The 27,073-nt window shown below is 39.9% G+C and overlaps 1 protein-coding gene across 1 annotated transcript in view; it reads right to left on the minus strand.

Annotated features, from left to right (window-relative positions):
* Positions 1–27,073, minus strand: part of PEX7 (peroxisomal biogenesis factor 7) — a 47,103-nt gene that overhangs the window by 18,656 nt on the left and 1,374 nt on the right. The window contains exons 3-8 of the mRNA XM_086631957.1: positions 24,628–24,778; positions 20,049–20,126; positions 19,633–19,741; positions 8,359–8,465; positions 7,812–7,925; positions 4,198–4,253 (exon numbers count right to left, since the gene is read on the minus strand). Coding sequence (XP_086488083.1) covers positions 4,198–4,253; positions 7,812–7,925; positions 8,359–8,465; positions 19,633–19,741; positions 20,049–20,126; positions 24,628–24,778 — 615 coding nt within the window. The remainder of the gene's footprint in view (positions 1–4,197; positions 4,254–7,811; positions 7,926–8,358; positions 8,466–19,632; positions 19,742–20,048; positions 20,127–24,627; positions 24,779–27,073) is intronic.

The following is a 27,073-nucleotide window of genomic DNA, read 5'->3' on the forward strand; positions in this document are numbered from 1 at the left end:
CAGTACAGGATATGTGGCAGAGGTACATCACAGTCATCACATTATATTCTCCACAAGAGATGTTCACTAAGGGTTCTGGTAACAAGTTTCCTCCATTATACATAACACTTTGCTTGTGCCGCCTTTTCCAAAGACTTTCACTTGGCCTTCTCTGTTCTTTGTTCTCTCACACCAAACCCAGCAACTCATAGTTTTAGAAAACAGCTAAAAATCTGTATTTCATTTCTTCAACCCTGCCCTCCGTTCCTAGTCACAACGAGTAGTTGTTTGGACAGAAAAATCATGCCTGGAGTCGCATTTTGTGAAAAGGTCTCCAAGCCCTGCATTTACAGACACCCTGGTATATGAGGCAGGAGCTCTCCTCATTTTTACTGACAGTTTCCACACATGAAAATGTCAGAGCTGAAATGGCACTAGATTTCAGTACTGCACGAAGCGCTTTAATGCCAAACCTGAAGGATATATAGTTGGTGTCAAAAATGGGAAGAGAATGACAACACAATCAAGTCACTTCAATGCATCAGCATGCTGATTATTAGTTTTATTGCTCACACAAGGCCACTGGAAGAAACCAATCACCACTTTTTATTTTAGACCTAGAAGCCTTTTGAGAAATGATACGCTGCAAACCAGCTGGCACTGCATCAGTAAAGGATGGTAAGTAAGATCCCATAAATAACCTTCCACAGACCACTGTGCAGTATTCTATCATGAGTGCATTTTAAACATAAATAAAATCAAACATTTTCTGTAAGACAGAGTGCTGGTACAGCAGCCTAGAAAGTCACATACATATGGACATCACAGCACTTACACTGTCAGGCTCCTGGCACAAACCACACGACAGTAGATACCACTGGCAAGGCACTACCCCTTACTACAGTAAGCAAAAGAGTAACAATTAACATAAACTTGGGAAAGGTTCTCAAGCACTTAAATCCTTCACTGAAATAACGACACGCCTAAGGGGGACCGCAGTGTTATGCAAGCTCACCACCCAGTTCTAACCTACAAGAGAAAGGCACGATTTTTGAAAGGAACAAGCCCACGCAGGGACTGAAAATTCAAGGGAGTGACTGGACTGCTGAACTCAACAGATTCACCATTATCACCACCTTCCCAGCCCCTCTTTCCTGAGGAGCCTTTATCCATCGCAGCACTCCAGTCTGTGAGCAGTCCCACCATCTCTCTGTAATCCCCAAGAGACCACAGCTCTGTGGCTCTGCTGCTGCATATGGACTTCTAATCCCTCACTTGTCTCCTCTGCTGTACACAGGCGTCGGGCTGCTTTCACAGGGAAAATGCCAAAGCCTCTGGCATTATGAGGTTCCCCACACTCTTCTCTGATCCTCATGCTTTCACTTCTCTCCAGGTTATGGTCACTCTGCCCTGATATCACAGAATCACAGAATGTCAGGGATTGGAAGGGACCTCAAAGGATCATCTAGTCCAAGCCCCCTGCTGGAGCAGGACCACGTAGATCAGATCACACAAGAACGCGTCCAGGCGGGTTTGGAACATCTCCAGAGAAGAAGACTCCACAACCTCTCTGGGCAGCCTGTTCCAGTGTTCTGTTACGCTTACTGGGAAGAAGTTCTTCCTCATGTTTAAGCGGAACCTTCTATGTTCCAGCTTATATCCATTTCCCCTTGTCCTATCATTGGATGCCACTGAGAAGAGCCTGGCTCCATCCTCATGACAGTCACTCTTTCCATATTTATGAACATGAATGAGGTCCCCCCTCAGTCTCCTCTTCTCCAAGCTAAAGAGACCCAGCTCCCTCAGCTTTTTCTCATAAGGGAGATGCTCCACTCCCTTCATCATCTTTGTGGCCCTGCGCTGGACTCTCTCCAGTAGTTCCTTGTCCTTCTTGAACTGCGGGGCCCAGAACTGGACTATTCCAGACGCAGCCTCACCAGGGCAGAGTAGAGGGAGAGGAGAACCTCTCTCGACCTGCTAACCACATCCCTTCTACTACACCCCAGGATGCCATTGGCCTTCTTGGCCACAAGGGCACATTGCTGGCTCATGGTCATCCTGCTGTCCACCAGGGCCCCCAGGTCCCTTTCCCCTGTGCTGTTAAACATCTGTAGTTTAAAACATCCTCACTGGGTTAGCAAGTGTGTTGGCAAAGATGGTCTTGCTCTACTTTGTCAGAAGGATCTTATGCCTGCCTTGCAGTATCTCACCACTTCAAATAGGACCTTGTGGTTGTAAAAGTCAAAGCCCTGCTTGTGACATCAGCTATGCAGTCAAGTGTTGACTTGCTGGAGATGCCTCTTCCTACCTGAACCTTTCTCCTTCACTGTCAGGCTCCAGGAAAACACCACTTGGGCCCTCAATGCTGTGTAGCTGCTCTTGATATATTCATGGTCATTTGTTTCAGTAACATGAGAACCCGTAAGTGGGAAAAGGTAGCGTTCTGAATCCGGACAAACCCTAGCAGTTTCTCTACAGCCTCCTAGACCTCAACCCAAGGGAGGCAACAAAACCTTCCAAGACATCAAGTTGGGTTGGCAGACAGACATTTCAAGGTTGAACGCAACAGGAGGCAGTCTCCAGTGATGACGCACATTTTTCTTTTGGTGCAGACACTTGATTCAGGCTCAACTGACTCTGACACCAAACCAGACTGAGCTTGTCCTTGCTCATGCATTTCCAGGGCACTAAACCTGTTCTCTAGCTCTAGCTTGTGTTGCCAGAAGTCACAACGTTTCCAGCCTCCTCCATCATGGGAACCTTGATCCTTATCTTCTACTTCTGGAAATAGAGTCTCTAACTGTCCTTCCTTCCTTGCACTGTGGGATTTGGGCTCTCACCTCCGAAGGGTATCTGTGAAGACTCTGTCAATCCTGCATTCACTATTTGATGGCACACAGTCTGGTCATCTCTTCCTGCAGTTCCTTCACCTCAGTACCTCAAAGAGAACATGTCTCCCACAGGTGAGGCCAACATCACCCCCAGCTCCAGGAAGAGGTACCAGGAAGCCCCTGTAGGCCTGGAAGGCAATACCCTCTCTAGTGCTATTGAAGTTGAGGACTCATATATGACAAAGACAACTGCTCCAGCAACTGTCTCCCTGTGGAACATCACCACTGTCACTGAACAGTCTCAAGCAGCCCCACGCCATCTAGAGCAGAGCTTCGGAGCACCTTACACCCTTGCATGATTTTGTTCGCTGCGCTCTGGGAGCTGCCAACAAGAGCCTGGATGCAGCTGTATTCCAGCTATACCGCTCTTCCAGTAAGATTTTTAAAAATATACAAAATTCCTACAAGGCTTAACACACCAACTTCATGATGCAACTTTATATGATGCTATGGAACAAGCCTATATAGATTTATGATGGAGAAACATGTACAGGCACTGAGAGTTAGCAGGGTTTCCCCTTAGGAAACAGAACCTTGCTGTGTCTGGTGTCAGACCGTGTAGGACACAACCATAAGTCACAGTGATTGGGACGATTTGGGCAAGTGGGATAACTTTGCAGTCACTTGTGGAGGCAAGAGGGCTTCTCCCATTTGTAAATGTACCACCTACCATATTCAGTCCATCTTATAAAACTAAAATGTAGATCAAAGAATGTAACTGAAATTTTCAGGAATGTACTTCATAGTCTATTGACTTACGACATTGTGTATCTTAGAGAAGCCCTAACATGAAGTCAAAGTTCTTCAGGACTTTCAATCAGCTTTAAATCAGCTGTACTGAAAAACCCTCAGCAGGATCAGATATATCAGGCAGCCAGGGGAACTCGCAGAGGCGTTGTCTAAAGAACTTCAGCATACGCACTGCGGAGCAATACTGAAGCTTCCTCAGATACCGGTAGGACAAAGACTTTGTTCATAAAAAGCTTAAATAAAAATAAGTCGCAGAAACATACACAGTTACTTACATTCATTTAAAAGGTTATTACCTTCTTATCAGATGCTATCACAGCTGGACACAACTAAATTCAGTAGAATTATGTGCAAAGGATTACAGAAAGCATCTGTCAGAGCAGATATCATTCAGAAGAGTGACTGAGCTACTCCAAGTGAAGAACCCTTTCATTTCAACGTAGCTTATGAAGAGAGAAAACACCCAATAGCAACATTAACTGCACTTTGGTATGTCCACTCTAGAAGTGTATTCTATTGCAAGCCACATTAAAACAGATTATCTTTCCATTTTTATCCAATTAAAAAAATACTGTACCTCACAGTAAAATCATAGGAGCAAGAGGCCAATAAAGTTGCATGGAATGGTGAAAACTGCAAGAAAACAAAACAGAACAGCATTTAAACTAAAACTGTTGTGAACATACAAAGACTTAACTGTAAGTAGAAAGCTACCAAAGCTTAACTAGTTAAACTGTCTTGATAGGTACCACATCATGCTGCAACAAAACAGACTATATCAACAAATTTCCCCACCATGCTTCTAATTACAAGGAATTCTCTATGGGATCCTGGTTTGGTTTGATTTCATTACGGCAGTGCCAAACAGCTCTGCTGTAGTTAAGAAGTTTTAGGACAGTCATATAAACAGTCATTAAATTCTGCTTTTGGCTGACAAGCTGGTATCATCCCACTATATGAAATGAGTTTCAGAAAAGCTATGTGACCAGTTTATTTTTTTCAGAGAGTGAAAATGTGTGCCATACTGCAGAGAATGTAAGATATACTGCTGCCATCGATTGCATGTCCTAGAATTTTGAATTTATTTACAGAAATGGGAAAATTGGAGAGAAGTTGAAACAAGTGAAGGCAATATAATGTCACTTAATAAATTCCCCCTCTCTTGCAGGGCATTTTACGGGACACACTATTCTATGGACTCTTGCAGACAGGTCTAAGAACTGCAGCAATAAGGATGCAGTTGGGTGGAACTGTCCACCTTGCCTCCAGCTTCTTGGCAGCCCTCAGTTTCCAACTATTTTAAGGTCAATTGGAAATACACAAGTCATTGACATAACTTCAGTTTGAATTGTAGGTCTCCTACATCATGGTTCATAGGTAAGATTCTTCCTGCAAGGCTTCCAATATTATTCATAGCTACTACAAAGTCAAAAGTTAAGCCTGGGCTATTGCCACAACTGCACAAGTTGCCAAGAGAGCAGTGTATGTTGTTGCCTGCTGAACTCTGCTGACACCTTCTCTTTACTGTAGCAGAATTGAGGGATGTGCATGCTTGAGCTCTAATCTCCCTAGATTTCCTGGAACTCTTCTGGAAGAAAAAAAAATCACAACAAAACATCTTTTTCTTCTGCAACTCAGGAATATGAAGAATAAAGATGAGGAAGACTGATGGGCAGCAAAAACCAATGGCACGTTTCCCACATGCCTCCTTTGCATCTTTGTCCACAGAGTTTTGGATGTAGCAAAAACATGTCGTCCAAGATGAAAAGCTTTGTCATTAAGTATCTTAGAAACTCACCTAAGCAAACTCTATCAAAATACTTAGCAGAGTGTTACACATAGAAATTCAAAGAATTTGCAGAATGTCTTTCTGCTACAAAGAGAGTATTTTAAAATTTTGTTCCACTTAACTGTAAGATACTACAATTTTATCATATGAACATATAAACAGAAGAGATCAACATACCATCCAGCCTGACCTCCAATATTTCACAGATCATTCACCCAAGTATCTATTTAGGTCAACTCAAAACCCATAACTACATTTCAGTATAAGAGATTGAAGTCAGCTAAGAATATGAGACAGCCAAATGTACCAACGTCAAAATCTCCTGAAAAGGGTTTCAGATGACCTCAGTGTGCTGATAATGCCCTGTACTGCAGGGAAAGACCATCAGAAATCTGCAGGAATCCTGACAATATCATGTTGCGTAGAATTCCTTGCCCGCCCCATATCTGACAGTCAACACAACCCTGAGTAAGTGAAGAGAATACAAAAGACAGACAACTGAAGAGAGTGATTTCATGGTTGGTTTAAGCTAATTTAAGGGTGCGCTGCTGCCAAGACTTGTGGCCTTCTCTTTCCCTTCCACTTCAGGCTGTGTGCTCCTGCCCTGCTCCTTTGTGTCAGGGCTTGAAATTGTGCGGCTGAGCAACAAATTGAGACAGCTTAGTGATCCAGACAGAAACCAGCCACTTTTAGGGACAGGATTTTGAGTCAGAGCAATTTGCTGAGCCAGCTTGCTGCACAGCTTTATAACTGCTAGGGTCAGCTCAATGCAGGGGAAGGGACACTGGCAGAGACAGCTGCCTCTATTTGGGCAGCACCCTGGTCTCTCTCCCAGTTTAGTGTGACTGGTGAGTTACACCACGTAAGTGTAGATATGGTGCACCACCTTTAAGTGCTAGCCCACATTCTCATCTCTCATGGCTACAGGGACCATGTCTATCTTGAACTGGAAGCTATAAAAGACTGCTAAGATGGAACAGAAGTCAGGTGCTCTCACATACCTCTAGTATCTGTTTATCAACCCGCTGCTATCCACGAATCTGATGACACTGCCTGCCTATGCAACCTCTTGTGCAGAGAGCTAATGCAAGAAGTCTACCACCTGATGTGTAAAAGAACTACTTCCATCTGTTTGTAAACTTATCTTCTATAAGTTTCAGCAAGTGTCCTTTAGTTCTATTATCGCAGGTTATGGTGAATTACAATTCTGCATTTGTTTGCTTCATTTTATCATGAAGATAAAGTACTATGAATGACTTAGTAGCAGAGCTGTTTTTAAAAGATCTCACAGTCAGAGTAAGAATCTGACAGTCTGTATTGATTGATACTGTATTGATTCATCTGTCTTAATGGCTGTCAAATTGGAGTTGCAAAATGATCTTGTTCAAAAAACAAGAAAAAATAAACTTGGAACATCACTGCTAAATGTTCTTCTGCTATGAAGCACATTTCACAGAGTCAGATTAGAGCATGGTCATGCAGGAACTAAATTAGAAAAAAGACTGGACAGCCAACACCAATGAGGATAGCAGGCAAAGGTAGCTGAGATAAGGAGGAGTGGGAGCTTCTCAGGCTGTCTGGCCATGAAGAGGATTTGCGATATGGAACCACTCCATAAGTCACACCTTTTTCTGACAAATTACTACTTAAGTGCAGCAAGTTTTCAAGTTGTTAGATCAAAAATTCCAAGGGCATGTGAAGCAAAATACTGACCCAGGAAAATTTTTTACTGCCAGTTCAGATTTCCTAGAAAATATTAATAAACATAGCTGTTGCTGAAAGGCTTTAAAAGGATCAGGTATTATCTGACTAATTAAAAAAAAAATAATAAGCTCTGACTAAGATGAAAAAGATGTCATTATGTATCTAGAACAAATTCCTATTGGTGGATGATCTAGTAGTACACAGATCCAATACAGTCATCTGTAGCCTTTCATGCACAAAGTTGCAAAATCTCATTGAACATATTAACATTTTCTGTGTATACACAAAAATACATGTTCAAGACGAGTTCTATACCTTGCCTTATGTGAATATTGAGCCTTTGTATGGAAAGAAAAAGGCACAGTACCATTTAAAAAACGAGTACGGAGAGGTATTTTCTCCATCTCAGATTTCCCATATAACAGCTCTCAACCCTCCCTCAAGCTCTCAAACACTCCTCATGGAAATATATTGACTTTGAAGATGTCATTTACTTTGAAATCCCAGCAACCTGCTAAACATCAAGATGTTTTACACTGCTAAACTGAAGGTTTCCAAGAACAGTCACTGTAGCATCTAAAATCTTCAATACCTGTTGTTCTTTTCCTAGTTTTTAGATTATATAAAATATTACTGCTTTCCAGAAAAATACGCATAACAATTTAGTGGTGGTCAACGGGGAATAAAATACAACTCACTTTTACTCTTCTGATAGCATAGGTGTGACCAAGCAAGATGAACACTGGTTGCCGGATGTTCCGCAGATCCCAGCCTTTCAAGCTACAGTCAACTGCACCAGTTACCAGCAAGTTCTGATGATTTGATAAAACACAGATGTATCAGGACAATTTAATTATTAAATCACAATGATGTGCATGTTCGCTACAGAAGTTACATAAATAAAACAACACAGATGAATAAATCATAAATTAGGTCTCCAGCGTGCAAATTAAAGAGAATAGAGAAATACAAACTGTTTCTCCACTATGGACTATTCTGTCCACTATACAAAAGAATAAGCAAAACCTCTGATCTAGTTGGGCTGTCCATCTGTTGGAACAATGCTCTTCTGAAGATGTAGCAGTGAGTGAGAGCAACAAGGCAACTAGACATGTTTTTACAAAGAGAAGATGCATTAATATTGCAGTAAAAAACGCGCTATTTAATGAGAGCAGTTCGATTAAGAAAACATCGGATAAATAGGATTATTTATTATCCAAAACTATTGGATAAATAGGTTTATACCTCATCGTATTTGCACCAGTCACAGCTCAAGATCTCAGCCTGGTGTGCCGGTATCACAAGTTTGACTCCTGGGGCTTTCACATCCCAAACTCGTAAAGTCTGGTCACCTGAAACAAAGAGAAATTGATTTGACATTGTTGAATCAGTTATGGGATACAGTTAATCCACTAGTCCTTAGCAGACAACTGTTTCTTAACTGTGTGAAATACAAACAATTATACATAATTGGACACTCATGCCAAATAAAGCAAGCACATTATAGACACAGATGTCAGATTGATGCATGAAAGGAATCAGAACTTACTAATGCTCTTTCATTAAAAAAACAAAACTAAACTAAACTAAAACCTCCCCTTCATTTTATTACTAACACTTTCATTATTTTTAACTCTGATTTGACTAAAATGAGATGGGGTAAAATATTTAAACAACATTTAATTAAAGTAGAAACATAAGGTCCCTTTAAAAAAATACTTAGAAGACCAGAATTATGAAAAAACTTTCTCTGCAAGCCAGCTGAGAAAAACTACCTAGACACATGCATTTGGCACGCAGACAAGTGAACGGTATTTAAAATGCAACTTATGTTCAGATTCTTTCAATGCAAGGAAAACTCAAGACGCATTACCTGCGGTCATCATGGGCTAAACCTGCTCACTCTCATTTACTGGAACATCAGATGATAAAGTCATTCTGCTGTAACTGCCACACGTACTAACGGCAACATCTGCTCTGACCTCGGAGCACACCTGCACATGAGCACGCACACACACACACACAGAGGTCTTCAGAGAGCAACGAAGGGATTCCAGCTTAACTTCAGAGCTGGGAATCACCTGAGCCTCTCTCTTTCTTTCCAGCCGTAAATTGTGTTCTACCCCTAAAGATCTTTAGCATTTGTGTATACCCTTCTTGCAAGTTCAGTTCCTAATGGCTTAGAAAGACATGGAAAAACGCATCAGCTGACAAGACAACCATGCTTTTCAATGTATTTAATCATGATTCTGTCATTAACTTGGGATGTTTAGCTTCATATCAGCAAAAATGGATTCTCCAACTCATTTATTTACAGAGAGAGAAAATCACAGAATCATAGAATGGTTTGGGTTGGAAGGGACCTCAAAGATCATCTAGTTCCAACCCCCCTGCCATGGGCAGGGAAATCCTCCACTACACCAGGTTGCCCAAAGCCTCATCCAGCCTGGCCTTGAGCACTTCCAGGGATGGGGCATCTACAGCTTCTCTGGGCAACCTGTTCCAGTGCCTCACCACCCTCAAAGTGAAAAATTTCTTCCTTATATCTAATCTAAATCTCCCCTCTTTCAGTTTAAATCCATTGCCCCTCGTCCTATCACTACATGCCCTTGTCCAAAGTCCCTCTCCAGCTTTCCTGTAGGCCCCCTTTTAGCACTGGAAGGCTGCAATAAGATCACCCCGGAGCCTTCTCCAGGCTGAACAGCTTTTGGAAAACTATTTAGAATACACGATTATGCTGCTGTTCATTCAAGAGACAAATGAAATCACTAGAAGCTGTAACCAAACACCAATGATTTCTACATAAAGCATGTATCAATACTACCTAAATTTAAAGAACACTGTTTTACCTTGCTACTGAAGAAATTACTAATGTTTCTGTACCATAAATGTTTCTGGAAATCCTCAAATTGGTTACCATCAATAATTACAATTTTTATGCTGTTTGGATACAAGCATTTTGACGGTCTTAGTGCCCAGTTGGTCACTGGCCTTAAAATATACAGCTGGGCACACAAAATCATAGCTCTTTTCAAGAAACTGGCTACAGTTCAAACACAACCATCCACAACAACGATATTCCTATTGCAGGAACTACCAGGCCCTGTAGACTTTGCAAAAAGGAGTAAAACACTGGGAAATTTTGAATACAAAAATGAAGCTAGAGAGAGCTTGGTTCCTCTACGTGACACAAGACTGGTCTTACGACTGCGGTACTACACAGATCATGGGAAGCTTTGCACTGATGGTTGGCTGGCTTTTCCTCAGAATTCACAATTGTGAGAGATGCTGTACTCTTGGAGGATAAATTCTGTACCTGCAAGGCGGGAACAACGCATGATTTCTCACGGTTTTCACTCCTCTCACCTATTTTAACACCGTCAAGAGCAAGACTGCTGCTCTGTACATGTATAGCACTCCTGACAACGACACCCTGCAGTCAGCTGAAGCCCCAAACATCACTACAGTGCTTATAAAAAACAGGGCAGCATATGGAGAGGAAGAAACCTGATCAGCAGGGTCTTGGCAAAAAAAAACCCGTAGCATGCCCATCCACCCACCATTAGCTCTGCTAGTCTGCTTGCCTGCAGAGGACAGATTTCAGCTTGAGCCTGAAGTCTTTCAGAGATGTTATAATGGACTTCTTAAAAAGCTTTTATTTTAATTTCATCAGATAACATCAGACAGATATGAAAGGGAAACACATATTTCACCACAGACAGGATCATTTTTCCCAAGCAAATAAATATATAAACCCAGGTGAACTAGAATGAACTGCTACAGAGATGGGCCACAGTAGCATTATGAGGGCCAAAAACATTTGGAAAAGTGAGTTACTCAGCCAATAACAATTTTGACACTAAGTATACAATTGCATCAATTATTTCCTTTTTAGTAGAAAATGCTGATGCACGAGAAAAAGAGTTATTTTCCCTTTCTTTTTTATTTCTTTGAAAATGCTAGACTTAGCTGTTATTAATTCTGGCTGGCACTATTTGTGAAATGTTTTTAACGGAGTAACATAACATGCAAGTGAGCCTTCCTGTGAATAGAACAGACTGAACTAAAGCCAAAGGCAAATCCAACTCTTCCATTTAAGCTGTAAGTGGAAGAATCTGATTCATAAAAAAAAATAAAATGCTGAAAAACAGTGTAGCCCTGATACATCACACATTTTAACAAACTTTTTTTTTCTTACCTCAAACATCTTTCCATGATCTCACAATGTATCTATTTTTTTTTTACATTTCATTGTAACAAAAATGGGTGTTAAAAATTTCAGAATTTCCACATTTCCATCATTCCTTCAAACCTGCATTACCAAGGATACATTTCTTCCACGTGGTAAAGCAGAATTAGGATAATAATAATAGAAAGTACAAGTAAAGCACACCTAGTACAATCATATTCACTAACAGCCACTTCCAGTTGGCATCCCAAAGTAAGCAACCACAAAGGTGGCCAGCATTTTCCCCACAAAATATTTCTATTTTTGTAGAAGCAATTTCTCTATGGCAGCAGATTTTTGCTGGTCTGTTAGATAATTATGATTCCAGATTTGTTTGTATATTGTACTTGCTTTCTTTCATTTTAATGAATATTTGTGAAATCTTGGACGAATCAATAGAACTACACAATATATACTCATCTATTCAAAATTTTTGAAAGAGATGCTAATCTACCAGTACATCATCCCCATACATGGGATAAAGACCGCTAATGTGAATGACTATGTATGACAGTGAAAAGATATAGCTTATTTAAGGTTTATATTTCATGTAGGTTTTATACTGGCTTTTTACACACAGATGTATTTTACCCAAATCCATAAATCATCATCTCCTAAGCCCTGTAACAACCATCAGCTAAGCAATCATTGCCAGACAGTGCAGAGGTACGACATTTAACTATAAAAACCAGCTAAGTATTTGGGAGATTAGTAAAAACCCAAGAAACCTCAAACACTATCCGAAGACAAAAAGGATTCTAACCAGGACAGATACCATGTTTTTCAAGAACCAAAGTACTGTTAGCTTAAAGTTTTACTTAAAAACTGAATGTTTTTTTTTAAGTTCTAAAGCAAGAAATCTGATCTTCTGACACTGTCCTCTCATCAAGAGAAAAAAAAATAAAACAGAAATAATGTATCTTTAATTTACTGTAGGTAAATAATTCAGCATGAAAGACACAAGTATTGGTATATATGGTGTAACATCAAAGAAATCTTGATTAAAGTAAGTACTTCTGCAGTGCCACTGAATGATTACAAGTTAACATTATTTGCTTACTTGTAGGTATTTTTAAAATACTAAATCAGATTAAATTATTTAGCCAGAATCGAACAGAAAATCTGCGGGAAAATAAATAGCACAATGGAAATCTCACAACTCTCAAAAATAATCTTTTCAGGCATGTTAAAATGATCATGCTGTCCGTTTCTATCATAGATAGTAGAAGCAAACCTAGAACAGGATTAATAAAGCTCATGAGATTCCACACAAACAGACAGGCATAGAGTGACACAAACAGCAGCTTTATTTAAATAATCCAACAGGAGTGTATTGAATGCACAAAATCTATTTCCATGGAGCACAATCTAGATATCAAGTAACATAATTACAAGTGGAAACACATTTCTCAACTGGTAATTTTTCGATCTGATACAAAATGCTGTAAAGCTAAAAACCAAAAAAGCTTTAAGTTATTTCAGAGAAGACCTCAACAGGATCTTTTTCTGAAAAGAGTAAATTGTTTTTTTAAAAAAAGTGTTAGTGAAAATTTTTATTTCTGTGTTTTCCAAGGTGATTAAACATAAATCCTGGGATAAAAATTTATTTCAAAATTGACCTCACTTATGACTTAGTATTAAATCATTATTCAACAAATGGCTAGATACCTAACTCCAACCCAAACGACCCAAAACATACTAATTCACTGTAAAAATCTGTTACTGCACTTTTCTTCTCAACACTAATCCACTATTTCACAATATGAGATTCTAATATAAAATACTATAACCTGAAAGTGCATTATGTTCTAGCATGTGCTGCATACAATGCTTTACTATGGTTAGCATGTACCACAAATTGAGAGCCAAACTCATTTCCTGAGAAATATTTCAGCTTGAACATTGGAGGCTGATTTAATAAAGCTTACTGAGCACAAGACTCAAAGGAATTCAGTACTATGCTGGTATGTCTTGAAGCAATAGATTGCCAATGAAAACACCTCACTTCATTACGTAGATTTGACACAACAAAACAAGTAAATTATATTTTAATAGCTTCTAGCATAAATGGCCGTTTAGCTAAACTGCAACAAAACACAGCAACTCTGTAGACAGTTTGCTCTCTAGATGCTCAATTTGTACAAGGCACCATGCAGTAAATTGAAGTCTCTTATTCTTTTATCGCTCGAGGTCTTGAATTCCAAAAATGACCAAGTTTTGCAGCCTTGAACCTTGCTCATGACAGCATTTCTTCTAGCACGTTCAACAAACAAATAACCAGGAAAGAACTCATAAGAAGCAAAGAATGGACCCACACCACGCACAAACTGATGGATATAAACCTCTAGTAAAAGTGTTTGGGAACTCATGACAAACTGCTGTCATAGCAGAACAAAAGGTTACTTCCTTCAGGTTTTTAGGAACCTACACAAACACAAACATCTTTGGAATTAGTTGTCTGCAAGCCTCACTGCCCAACAGCTCCTGTGCTACTTCTGAAGCAGGAATGTAAGGCTGAAGCTTCAGAAAGCTGAAGTCAAAGACCTGACAATCCCAAATTTGGTCCAGGAACTTATACATGGAAAACACCTCTTTACTGGGGAGCTGCACTCAAGGCTATTCCTTTCCATCTAATTCAGTAACCATCCTCTCAGTAGGCGTACACCTTCCCCAGCTCATTATTTCATGCAAAACAATTTGTTCGTTTTCAGTTTCCTTTCCCAATTTGGATCCCAAACACTGAAAGGTGTGCCAAGACTACATGGCAGCCTGACTGATGAAACTCCAGTTTGACAACCCCTTAATCATAGAATGGTTAGGGTTGGAAGGGACCTCAAAGATCATCTAGTTCCAACCCCCCTGCCATGGGCAGGAACACCCTCCACTACACCAGGTTGCCCAAAGCCTCATCCAACCTGGCCTTGAACACTTCCAGGGATGGGGCATCCACAACTTCTCTGGGCAACCTGTTCCAGTACCTCACCACCCTCAAGGTAAAGAATTTCTTTCTTATATCTAACCCAAATTTGCCCTCTTTCAGTTTAAATCCATTGCCCCTTTTCCTATCACTACACGTCCCTGGAAAAAGTCCCTCTCTAGCTTTCCTGTAGCCCCCCTTTAGGTACTGGAAAGCTGCTATAAGATCACCCCAGAGCCTTCTCTTCTCACAGGCCCATCTCTCCAGCCTGTCAAGGTCCCTCTAGACGGCATCCCTTCCCTCCAGCGTGTCCACAACACCACACAACTTGGTGTCATCTGCAAACTTGCTGATGATACTGATTGATGTATCAATATTAATGATACATAGTTGTCACAAAGAGACCACTAGGCAAGAAGACAAACTTTTTAAAAGGCAACTCACTACGTCAGGGCTGGCAATAAAACAGAATACGAGATAATGCTTTTTAATTCTAACCTTAAAGTCTGGCACTGAATGCAAGGGCTTACAAAGAGTGGAGGCTGGATTTTCAAGTTCATTTTTAAACCAGCAAAGCTACAGCTCCCCAACGCTTTTGTCAATATAATAAAAATTTCTCAGAAATGATCACACCTTGTGGTATGATAAAATTTTTCGCCCTGGGCTTTCAGTCTGAAAAATAAGTCTTTGAGCAAAGAATACAATTAATTGATCTAAATATTGATGAATACAGACATTATCTTGCAGATTTAAGAAACACTTTTTTCCCTTATTTATGATTTGTTTAAGATGTAATGAGAACTATGTATCTGCCCTGATGAGTAAACTTAAGGAGTGTAGTAATGATTTAAAAACGAATGCAGCATTAAAACTGAGGTCCCAGTAGCTAAGACAAAAGCTAGCAGTCATTCTAAATCTGGGCTTTGTCGAATCCAAAACATTCCTATTTTCATTTGCCAGTGTCATATCTGTATCAAAGAATACTACGGTTAGGCAGATAAGGGTAAAATGGTACTCATTACTTCCCAATGTTAAATTTAAAATACAGTGAAAACAGCTGATACTGTAAAAGAAGCTTTTTTTACAAGCTGCAGGATCGAGCAAGGCCTATTGCTCTGCAGTTATGAAAAATCATTTAGAAGAACTGATTTATGTTTGACTACATACTAACGTTGTGTGCATTTGGCACTTTCTTCATGTGCTCCTCACCAACTTGCTTTCTGGATGAAAAAAAAAAAAAAAAAAAAGAAAGAAAAAAAACCCAGACACCACCTGGGCAAAAGGCACAATGACTCATTAAACTCTTTTAGCTATAAAGATGCTGTTAAACATTTATGTCACTTCTTTAATGACATTTTCCACATAACTGTTTTTTCAGTGTAAGGCAGACATTTACCAGGGCTCTGGTTTGATGCTGCACGTACACCTGAACATTCTGCTTATCTTATCAGCTCAGAAATTGTTACTGACATCACAACAGCAATTATTTACCTATACAGAAACAAGAGTCTGTTCTGTTACTACTAACTCTCAATTCCAAACAAAAAAAGATAAGCCATTACTTGCTTTTTGAAAGTACAAATGACTGTACATGAAGACAACAGTCAGACTTTACAGTGGTAAAGTACCTCACACATCCCTGTAAATGTTCAATGGAAGCGTATTAGATGCTGAATAAAAGCTAATCTAACTGAAGCATCAGACGTATTTATCTTCTGTCATTCAATTGCTCTTCATGGGAGCAAGATGGGGAGAGGCTGTTCAGGAGGGCCAGTTGTGATAGGACAAGGGGTAATGGTTTTAAAATAGAGGGAGGTAGATTCAGGTTGGATATTAGGAAAAAATTTTTTACCATGAGAGTTGTAGAACACTGGAACAGGTTGCCCAGAGAGGTGGTGGATGCTTCATCCCTGGAGACGTTCAAGGCCAGGTTGGACGAGGCCCTGAGCAACCTGATCTAGTTGGAGATATCCCTGTTCCTTGCAGGGGGGTTGGACTAGATGACCTTTGAAGGTCCCTTCCAGCCCTAACCATTCTATGATTCTATGATTCATTGTCCACTGCAGACAAACTCAGTTTTCCTGTATATATTCAGATCAGAGACTTAATGAAGCAAAATAACCACACTTAGTATCAAATTCTTTTTCAACTGCTTTATATTGCACTCTTAGGTTTCTCATTTTCTTCACTCTGATTCTTTACCTAGTCTCATAATAGTTTGAGAAAAAGTCATCTTCCAAAAGCAAAGATTTAACCTTATTAGCTTCATGCAAAAGTTGTCTAGGCACATAATTGTCCTTCTGAGTAGCTATTTTAATGTGGCTTGCAGTTTTGTTTGGTTTTCTGTTTTCAGGGTTTACAAACTAATTAGTTAAGTGGAAATTAAACTTCTGCTAGTATCTGTGTGGATTCAAATAAAGGCAGAAAAATGGCAGGGGTGAGGCATGCGAAAGGTTCCTAAATCTCCTTCCCTCTTGCTTATCTTCTTTCAAATAATAATTAAAAAATATTATTTTTTAAAAAAAGAGTGCATTGCTTTACTTGAATTTAGTTAAATTGGAACCATTTCAAGACCAGTATTTTTCCCCATCTATAGTTAAAATCATTCCTAACTTATTTTACTAACACATGCAAAATTGAAGATGCTGCAACATGAAACAGCTAATTTCTGATCTGAAGTGCTAAGACTTTATACTATTACGATGTGAATAAGTACGTGATTGTGAGTAGGTATGTGTGAGGTGGGATGACAGAAAGAACATACACGCACTACAATCCTAAGGCAATGCAGCCTCCTTCAAAAAGGGAATGTTTTCCTACCCTTCAACAAGCTATTGTTCTAAAAAGTGAAAAAAACAAGGGAGATGGAAAGAAGTACAAAATCTTTCCCTCCAGATGCATTTTCAGTGCTCAGTTTTCAAGATAATACAAAATTGCAAAAGAAGAGACGGCAAAACTTTAGGTCAACCCTTCCAGTAAGTATATCAAAGAAAGGAAGTAAATTTGACATAGTACTATCATGTTGAGATTGCAGTTTTTCCTTCAGCTCCAAAATTTTATCTCAATAGAAGATCAGTCATCAGTGAAATTCAGCTGTCTGTCCCATAATTTTCTGTCATCTTTATGAAGTGTGTGGATCATAGCAAGTTTCAAATGAGGAGGTCCAGCCTCCTGAACAGTTCTACTTGACTTTGATCACATATCTTGACTGACAGAACAGAATGCCATTAAACACTAAACAGTGAAGTAAACTCTCTGAAGATAAATTATCTGCTATGCCTTTCTTACAATAAGGAAATGGCACTTATATCCAGAGCTAGAGGGTCATGAGTACTTCTACTACCCACGGTCCTGCTGACCAAAGAAAAAAAGTGAACTAATCTAATCAAACTATAGGCAAATTCCAACGTAAACTAAAACCAAAAGCAAACAAGGAAACCTTTTCCATATCGGCATGTCATGACTTCTGTGTAAGATCTTTGGTTTCAAGTTATTCCATTTAGAAGCACACCAGATATTTTATTTCAGAAACCGTAAGAAAGTTCACCATCATTTTGAAGACTTCGCTTTCTCTTACCTAATGATTTTACACCTAGCATTACACAATAAGATTTTTATTTCACACCTGAGTAGTACTTACAGAAGAAAAATACTGCGTCTTTTGTGCATGTTGTTTTTCCCATAAAACACTACAGAGTCATCAATCAGTGACAATTGCCCACAATTAGCTTCAGGCTCCAGCAGTATATGTTAGTCCCTTTCATGAGTCAAAGTAAAATTCACAAAAGAATAGGAACTCTTCAGTGTTTTAGTCAAAATTCCCAACAGCTGCACCCACTGAGTCACTTAAACAACAGATCAACTGTATATTGCTGTACCCAATCTAAGTGCTACCACATAGGCATACAATAATAAATGTTTCCCAAAATTGTTCAAGTGGCAACATATTAGAAGAGAGTTTGGCTTCATAGCCTAGAGAATCAAATCTGAAATATTGAAAACTAGCTGGATCAGTAAGGCCCCTTTGTTCATCTAGAATGTCAGAAATTTTGTATGAGTAAGACTACCATGAAGGGGAGGCTTCTGTGCAGGACTTTAAAGAGATCACAACGTTCCCTAGAATTTGCAAAAAACCACTAAGCACTATTTTCTTCACTTACCTTTGACCAAATGGTACTTAACTAGTATTTTGTAGCATATAACTGTACTTCAGTAGAACCATTCATACAGCATGCAGGGCTCAATCCTGTAAGTTTCTGTGCATCCTATTAAATAAGTACCTCACTAAGGGTTACTGTAACCAGTCTTCAAATAAGTTGGAAACATCTGCGCACCAACATCTGGCTTCCAAGCACTACTACATAAGAACAAACACATGTATCTTCTTAGTCATTCTAGTTCAACTCTGCAAGCAGAGTCAGATGGAAACAGGCAAACCAAAATTTTGTGAAAGCCATGTGCACTTTTTCACAAAACTTCCCATGGAATAGGGAAGACCAGCAGCTGTGTGTACTCACTCTCTCTTTAACTTCAGTAACAGGAAAACATATTTATGCTTGCTTACCCTCTTGATGTAAGTTAAAAAAATTTCTATTTAAATCAGTGCAGAAGTCCAACAGACTTGAAATCAGAGAAATTTAAGCCACTGAAGTTAATCTACCAATATTTGTATGAAGGCAGCATCTTACTGCCCCTCTGTTTCCCAAGCAAACTCCATGGCTCAGAGCACCCCTCGCCCAGTTAGTCAGCACTGAGGCACCAGGTCTCACTCCAGAGCTCTCCTTGTGCCTCTGGAGCAGGAGCAGTGTTTGGAAAACATACAGCCTCTTTGCCTCTAGGTACAACCAACTCAATTATATTGTATTGACCAGCAAGATTCACAGCACTGGCCAAAGCAGAAAAGTAAAATTGATGATTACCTTTCCCAAAGAACCAGGCACAGAGATCTCCAGCAGTATTTAAAACGGTTCAATGGGAACAGAACATGTTTCTCACAGAGCTAGCAGTCTACTGACACTTGAGATAGTTTGAACAAAAACGTAAGCCAGAACACAAAATAAAGCATGTAATATGATTTAGTGGTCAATAACAAGAGTGAGGTGAATGGAAGCGAGCTACATAGAATAACAGAAAAAATCGCCACAAGGTCACTGAAGTGACTGCCAGAAAACTGCTGATCCCTGTTTAAACGGCCAAGAGGACGATTTACGGATCGTTAACAGAACCTACAAATCCAGCTGCACCAATACCTTTATCTTTCCTTCTTCCATTTTTATGTGTGACACACACTACCATCTGCTGGACAAAGTGCTGAACTAATCCGATAACGCACAAGGGTTTTTTGCTGTGAGAACCCCTTTACCATCATGTTTACCTGAGGCAGATGCAAAACAACCTGGGATGTGTGGAGACCATATAGTGCTGTAAATGACCCCTTCGTGGCCTTTAAAAGTGCATAATGACTTCCCCACAGCTGGATCCCACTGAATAAAGTAAAAAGAAAACTGTTGAGGTACACATTCAATAAGAAAGGAAAGAATTTTATACATAAAAATGTTCTATACATACAGGAAGGACTAAATGAACTTCTTTTTACCATGTATCACAAAAAGCACTTGTATATTTAAACTGATGTCAGCTGAGGGATAAAGCAGTATCTCAGTTAAAACAGAATTTCAGCCTCAGTGTAAAAATAAAGAGGAAAAGTGAATCAATGCTGTTTCTTAACACAAAGAACTATCAGATCCAAAATGAATCACATTTTTCACCTTCAGCAGAAAACCAACATACCAGCTTGGCTGTTTGATCCCATGAACCAGACACCACTAGCTGCTCTCCTCTAGTTTGGCTCCAGTCAACACTATATGCCTATAAATGATATAACAGTCTAGTTTAGAAAGAGCATTAGAATACAAGTTTGAGACTCTAGTTCGCCAAAGTTTCACAGAACAGACTTGGATTTGCAGATTGTATCATAATTAGCTAAAAAACCACACCAGCCGCGCACCACAAAGCTGCCAGGAAGGCCATTTATCTAAACAAAAATTAAATTTAACATGTCAGTCTGGCATTAAAGGTACATATAGGCTCAGAAAAGTATACAAAAAAGTAAAAATGGGCCAAAAAGAAGGAGGAAAAAAAAAAGTTGTAACAAAATCCACATAGATCCACCACCTCTAGAAGTTTCTACCACTGTTAAAAGCCATAATTCAGACTGATTTCTTATCTCTGATCCAATTTTATTCAAATATCTACAGTTTCTAATTGCTAGCAATGTAAATGCCAGCTCTCTTCAGAGCTGACTATGAAGTTGACGTTGATGTTTTAGCTAACAATAAATGCTTTTTTATGATATCTAATTCTCCTAAGAAATACATGCCATAAAATACTCTTGATTTTCATCTTCCCCAGGTTCTATGACACTCTTTTTTTTTACCATTCATATCCTCAAACAAATAAAATAAAAAAACTCAACTTCCCTCATGACTAATCGTGCCAGCTATTAAGAAATTGCTTTTCACTGTGTAGTTGAAATAATCTCCCTCTTCTCTGACAGTTTGCTCTAGCGTTGGTCCCCGCCTTGACAAAGGATACCCTAACTCCGTCCTTCACTGCTGGTTTTTCAGCTCTGCTGCCTTAGGGAAAACAAACACTAACGTAACTTAGACACTCACTCTAAACACTTCAAATTACTTCAAATCTGAAAGTCTCAAGAACATGCACAGCTTCCATCTTCGAATGCACCGTATCTTTATCTACGTAACAGAAGGTACGTTCCATTCCGTCTAGTTTCTACCTCACATCAAAATGGCTCTACAAGCTGCAGTGAGGCATGAACCATTTCGGAGCTAAGGTGGATAAATATGAGCTGAAACAGTTTATTCGCTCCACCTCCTGACCCAGTCAGACCTTCCACGACACCTCTCAGAAACATGGCCACTACCTACTAGTGGTAGGTGGCACATGCTCTCAACAGTCGGGCCACTAACCACCAAGGAACTGTACTCTAGCTGGGACAACCCAGTTCTAGCACAGCACTGGATCTAATGTGCAAGTCAAAACACTAGATGCTGTGTCTGTCTTGGACAGATGGAATTGTGCATTAAATGATAGAAACCCTGTTTTGAAGGTGAAAATGTTTGGACTCGTGTCGCCAGACAAAAAAGCAGAGAAGCTGGACGTGAAAAAAAAAAAACAGCAAAAGCCAAAGTCTTCTATGGAAAGTGTCCTGCATGAGAAAGTATACTGAGGTATCATTTAGCTACTTCGGAGCATTTTCCTTCTTAAGAAATATTTCAGCCTATGCTAGATCCTGCTTAAATTAACTGGTTTTCATCTATTTGCTTATTTCCCGCAAGTGGAAGGCAACCACTGCCCACAGAAAAACAAAGTGCATTACCTGCAACTTTCCTTTTTTATCTTACAATGTCCTGCTTCCCATATACTGAAAGTCATATTGTTCTGGCACCATTTTGTGCTAGTTGCTTTCCTTATAAATAAAATATAGAAATAAAAATAAATAAATAGATGCTTGTAAGTCGAATGTACAAGATGCTCAGATAGTACTTGACAAAAGCCAAATAACAAACTGAGAGGTAATTATTTTGTTTGTTTTTGCAAACCGTGCCTTTACCTCTTGGCTTTTCTACTTTTGTCAGCTAACCACCCGTACCACGGCTCATTAAAACACCTTTCCTTTCAACCTGATTCCTCCTATTAAAATAGTAACAAAGGAGACTCACAAGTAGCTGCTCATATTTTAAGAATGGAAGATATCAGGGTTCTCCAAAGTGGCTCCAGAGCTTCTCACAAACATTATCCCTGAACCTCTGTGATGTCCTGTGTTCAACTCCTAAGCTGCTGCTGTTTAGAAATGCCCCTATGTGCATCACTACGCAGCACGCCTCTTTCACGCAACAGCCCTATGAAGTCAGCTCCAAGTGTTTGGGTCTCACATTCACATCCAAGATTTCCCAGAAAGAAACAGGTCTCTGAGAAACACGTGCCGGAGTCACAGAATTCACCTGGCCCCACATATTCGGGATCTACCAGATCTACTGCACAGCCAGTGCATACGTGGCTCCCAGCTCACTCACGAGCTGTCAGCACACGGATCTGCTGGACACATGCTGGGACACGGATCTGGGTACATATGGCAGACACGGCTGGGGCTGCCCAGCACTCTGCAGCTGCATCGGAGGCCATGGGACCTGGGCAAATTCTCCTTTGGGCAAGAATTACAAACAGAACAGACAATGGGCGTAGAAAAAGCAAGAGCTATTTTCCATTTGGCATTTGACAGGTCCAGGTAATGGGAAGAGAATGAAAAGAAGGTGTAGAGAACTAAGTAAGGTTCACTTTTATTCTTCTTTCCTTTTCATGCTATTTTCCAACATAAATTTACAGACGCTTCAACAGAAGCTGTGTTGAGCGACTGGAAAAGACACAGCTCATACCTTAGTTGTTAATCTTTTAGTGCCTTGTCTTTAATCATTAAAATACATTAACACTAGTTTATGTCTAAACAGCAGCAAGAAGTGCTCCAAGCAAGATGAAAAGATGACGAAAAAAGATGTAAAAACATAAAAAATAGTTCAAAATAAACGTTCAGGCTCACTTTACAAGACTAACTTAATTCAAGCGTTCTATTGTGTCACATTCCAGTGAGACTTCATCAAAACCAAAGTAAATTAGACTAATATATTCATGAAATTCAGCAGTTGGTTAGTGCTGGAATAAAACTCATTGTCCTTTGACAATAAAGACGCGGTTTTAAATTAAAAACGCACATTCTTTTTGAGGAGGGAAAATGATCTCATTTGGAAAACGAAACAGATCCCTGTCAATCTTGCATTAGAAATATTACAAAATGCAGCAACAAAACTGTCATTAGAAACGTCAGACAGGGATTAAGGATTAGGAAGGTAGTCAATCATTTTAAAGAGCATTGTCTGCCAGTGTTTACCACAAACTATTAGGCATATTCCCTCTGAGATCTACTCTCCTAATGCCCTTTTATAAAGAATCCATACAAACCTTTTGTATCTCACAGTAAACACTCAGCCCGTGCTTCCCATAGTGTCTTGCTAACTCATGGTTGAATGCGTCCACCTCCCCATGCTACCTGCTAAACTAAGACTTGGACACAGAAACGTTTACTTCCCAAACAACAGATGGTGTAGCAGAACCAAAATAAACTTATGGACAGAATTTCAATGAGAAAATGACAGAGAAAAAAAAAAAATTTGGTATTATGCTTTGCCTCCATCTTCCTATTACTACCATCAGCCTTTGAATGCTACCATTAAATCCTGATCACAACTACAAACTCACCTCTCGAAATTATTTACATAGTATACGTGTTAAACCACAGTAACAAAATTACAAAGAAATAGGGTACAGAAGACTGTGTGTAACTGAGAGTAACAGAGTAAGGGCAGTCACTCAGCTTTTAGCTTTGTGCTTCGCATCTGAAAAAATCTTGAGGTCTTTGAGAGTACAAAACTGGATTCCCTCCATCATTTTTTATCGACTACATATCCACTAGGTTGTTTTATTCAGATTTACGTCATTTAGACAAAGTGGCAGTAATCCAGGCTAAAACTGATTGCATCTAAAGTTCAAAGCCTTGACAGAAATGAATGAAGAGTTAGGAGAAAAGCATGGGGGGGGGGGGGGAGGAAAGACAGAGAAAATTACTTGGGGAAAATAAATATACTAAAGCATAAATGTCCTTAAAATATGCAAACATATTTAAGAACACGAATATAACATTTTTCTCTACCCACACTGCACTGCATAAAGAAACTGAGATTTTAAGAAAATCAAATGCAATGGTATCAAATCAAGGCTAAAAAAGTCCATGCTATCCCAGTGTTTGACTGCTGTTATTTGAGTAGGATCTCACAGGTGCTAGGATGGAAAACGATAAGCAGTACAAGAGAAGTCCTAAGGATCTGCATGATGTGTATCACTCCATATCCTCAAGGATAACACCACTATACACATCAGCTGTCTGATTTAGACCTATCCAATAACGCTTTCTAAAAATCCCAGAATGACTGCAGTACTTTCATACAACACAATGATTACTTAGCCTATAAGAAACCACAAATGATATTTCTGAATATATTAGATTTAGGTAATTAAACACTATCTATTACAGCCAACGAATGTACATACGAATATGTACAACAGGTAAATGACTTTATACTCAAAATAATGTTAAGTTATAAATTTAAAGCATGGACCCAAACAAAATTAAAAAATAGACAACAAAACCCACTTTTGATTCTAAGTCCACAAATAGAACTTTTAATAACTCAAATGTTAGATTGTCCATTAAATCTTTCAAGTTTGCCTGGTTTACCTCCTGAGTGTGCTCTTTATAGACTTGCAGGGGACCTTTGGTTTTAGCTGTATCCCAGATTTGCAGAGATCCATCTCCGCTGGAAGTGATCAACACATGTTCGTTATTCTCACTCCAGGTCACATCAAACAGGCCATCATTCCAGTCAAAACTAAATCGGAAAGATATTTGTCCATGAGAGAGCATGACATAAAAGTCTGGATTAGTTACACACAAAGACAGTATTTCTTTAAATTGCCCTCTTTACCATTCTAAACAGCATTTTTATATATTTGACTTTCCAGTAAATCTCCTTACAAGTACCTTACTTGCTGTAATGTCAACTTTTACGATGGTATGCCACAATAGGTTGATTAAGTTAAAGCACAAAAGAGCCAATAACCTTCCACACACAGAGAATGAAATCAGTCTTAAACGAGTTTCAGTCTTAAACTTGCCAGGCAAACAGAGACAGAGGTACGACACGTCTCAGTCTGATCTACGGTTTCTTCGGGATGTTGCTACAGAGGCAGGGGCCCTTTGTCTGTAACAACTGTGGTAAACAAAGAAATAAAACTGTTTGTGTTGGGAGAGCTCCGTCCAATTCACAATACCATTAGGAAGCTGAGTCACAATGAAAAACCAACAAAAAGACAGTAATGAACATATTAAAGATCTCTACACTCTCTTAAAAAGGGCTTTCAACACACCAACAATTCATCCTATGAGATCTGATACCATATATTAGTTGCTCTGCAACAACTATCAATGACCATGCCGTTATCTGATGGTAAATACGAATTTATTTACCCCTTTTTCACTGAAGGTTCAGCTAAGCTCAGATTAAACTTCATGGCACCCTGCAGTAACGATGAGGGCAAGGCACACACACTGAATGTTTTGATATGGCTCAGGAAGTTACAGAACTTTCTACCACAAAATAAGTAGAGTTACTGGAAACACAGAAATGAAACCAGAGCACTTAGCAGAACTAACAGTGTTGAACAGCTTTGAAGAGTCTTGCTTTATAATTCTGTATTAAAAACAGTTTCTCTGAATACAACTATTTCATAGAATCATAGAATGGTTAGGGTTGGAAGGGACCTCAAAGATCATCCAGTTCCAACCCCCCTGCCATGGGCAGGGAAATCCTCCACTACACCAGGTTGCCCAAAGCCTCATCCAACCTGGCCTTGAACACTCCAGAGATGGGGCATCCACAACTTCTCTGGGCAACCTGTTCCAGTGCCTCACCACCCTCAATGTAAAGAATTTCTTTCTTATATCTAACCTAAATCTGTCCTCTTTCAGTTTAAATCCATTGCCCCTTGTCCTATCACTACACGCCCTTGGAAAAAGTCCCTCTCCAGCTTTCCTGTAGGCCCCCTTTAAGTACTGGAAGGCTGCTATAAGATCACCCCGGAGCCTTCTCTTCTCCAGGCTGAACAGCCCCAACTCTCTCAGCCTGTCTTCATAGCAGAGGTGCTCCAGCCCTCGGATCATCTTCGTGGCCTCCTCTGGACTCGTTCCAGTAGCTCCATGTCCTTCTTGTGTTGGGGACTCCAGAGCTGAACACAGTATTCCAGGTGGGGTCTCACGAGAGCTGAGTAGAGGGGCAGAATCACTTCCCTCGACCTGCTGGCCACGCTCCTTTTGATACAGCCTCGGATACGGTTGGCTTTCTGGGCTGCCAGCACACATTGCCGGCTCATATTGAGCTTCTCATCCACCAGCACTCCCAAGTCCTTTTCCTCAGGGCTGCTCTCAATCCATTCTCCACCCAGCCTGTACTTGTGCATGGGATTGCCCTGAACCACGTGCAGGACCTTGCACTTGGCCTTGTTGAACTTCATGAGGTTCTCACAGGCCCATCTCTCCAGCCTGTCAAGGTCCCTCTGGATGGCATCCCTTCCCTCCAGCGTGTCCACAACACCACACAACTTGGTGTCATCTGCAAACTTGCTGAGGGTGCACTCAATCCCACTGTCCATGTCTCCAACAAAGATGTTAAATAGCACTGGTCCCAGTACCCACCCCTGAGGAACACCACTCGTCACAGGCCTCCACGTAGACATTGAACGGTTGACCACAACTCTTTGAGAGCGACCATCCAGCCAATTCCTTATCCACCGAGTGGTCCATCCATCAAAACCATGTCGTTCCAGTTTAGAGACAAGGATGTCGTGTGGGACAGTATCAAATGCTTTGGATAAGTCCAGACAGACGATGTCAGTTGCTAAACTGTATTTGTTAGGCAGTTCTGTTTCAGGCCTCTTAATGTAAACAACCGCTGTTTCAAAACTTTATTTAAAGAAGTTTTAGGTCAATGATGGTCAAGTATTAAACCCCCTCCTTCTTCCTAATCTTTATCCTTCTCCCATCCAGAACACAAATCAAACTCCTCTCAAATCCTTAGAATATTGGATCTCCTAGGAAGATGGACCTCCATGACTTTATGCAGCTTCCT

This window comes from Tauraco erythrolophus, chromosome 2, assembly GCF_009769465.1.
Source record: "Tauraco erythrolophus isolate bTauEry1 chromosome 2, bTauEry1.pri, whole genome shotgun sequence".
Lineage (NCBI taxonomy): Eukaryota > Metazoa > Chordata > Aves > Musophagiformes > Musophagidae > Tauraco > Tauraco erythrolophus.